Below are 588 nucleotides of genomic sequence, written 5' to 3'. Positions count from 1 at the left end.
CGTGGTGCAATCTCGTACGCACGTGTGTCCTCCCACGCACGCACGCGAAATGGATTGCGTATGCGCGCGAGAGTGCCTTCTATTCTTCGGCTACACACACTTACTTAAGTACACATACCCTCAGATGTACCGCTACAGGCCTCTCCCACGACCATCGCTCTGGTATATACTTATAAACCCTAAACATTAAACCTTAAAACCCTAATCTTCGGCTATACACACTCACTTAAGTACATATACCCACAGATGTGCTGCTACAAGCCTCTACCACGACCATCGCTGTGGTACATACTTATACACGCCACCCTTACGCCCTCGAACCCTCAGCTCTACACGGTGAAGCTAAGCGTCGCCAGGAGCTTTGTGCTTGCAGCAGACATGTTCAACAGCGTCTCACTACTACGGTACCAGGAAGAAGAGAAGACATTCTCCCTCATCACACGAGACTTCTCCAAAATACCACTGTTCACCTCTGCGTATGTGGTGGATGATACAACGCTAGCGGCGATGGTCACAGATATGGACGGCAATGTGCAGGTGTTCGGCTATGCTCCGGATGGTAGGTGTTCGTAGCGGGCTATGCAAAGG

The 588-nt window shown here is 50.7% G+C and overlaps 1 protein-coding gene across 1 annotated transcript; it reads left to right on the top strand.

The window, feature by feature from the left end:
• Window positions 1–246: 246 nt before the first annotated feature.
• SARC_17288 (hypothetical protein) lies at window positions 247–573 on the top strand (the record flags this gene model as incomplete). Its single annotated transcript, XM_014288614.1, has 1 exon — window positions 247–573. The coding sequence occupies one exon, from the start codon at window positions 247–249 to the stop codon at window positions 571–573; it is 327 nt and encodes a 108-aa protein (XP_014144089.1).
• Between the last annotated feature and the right edge of the window lie 15 nt (window positions 574–588).

The sequence above is a fragment of the Sphaeroforma arctica genome, assembly GCF_001186125.1.
Source record: "Sphaeroforma arctica JP610 unplaced genomic scaffold supercont1.10277, whole genome shotgun sequence".
In the NCBI taxonomy this organism is placed as follows: Eukaryota; class Ichthyosporea; order Ichthyophonida; genus Sphaeroforma; species Sphaeroforma arctica.
Note: the sequence above shows the minus strand (reverse complement) of the source record. Positions and strands in the feature narration are given on the sequence as shown.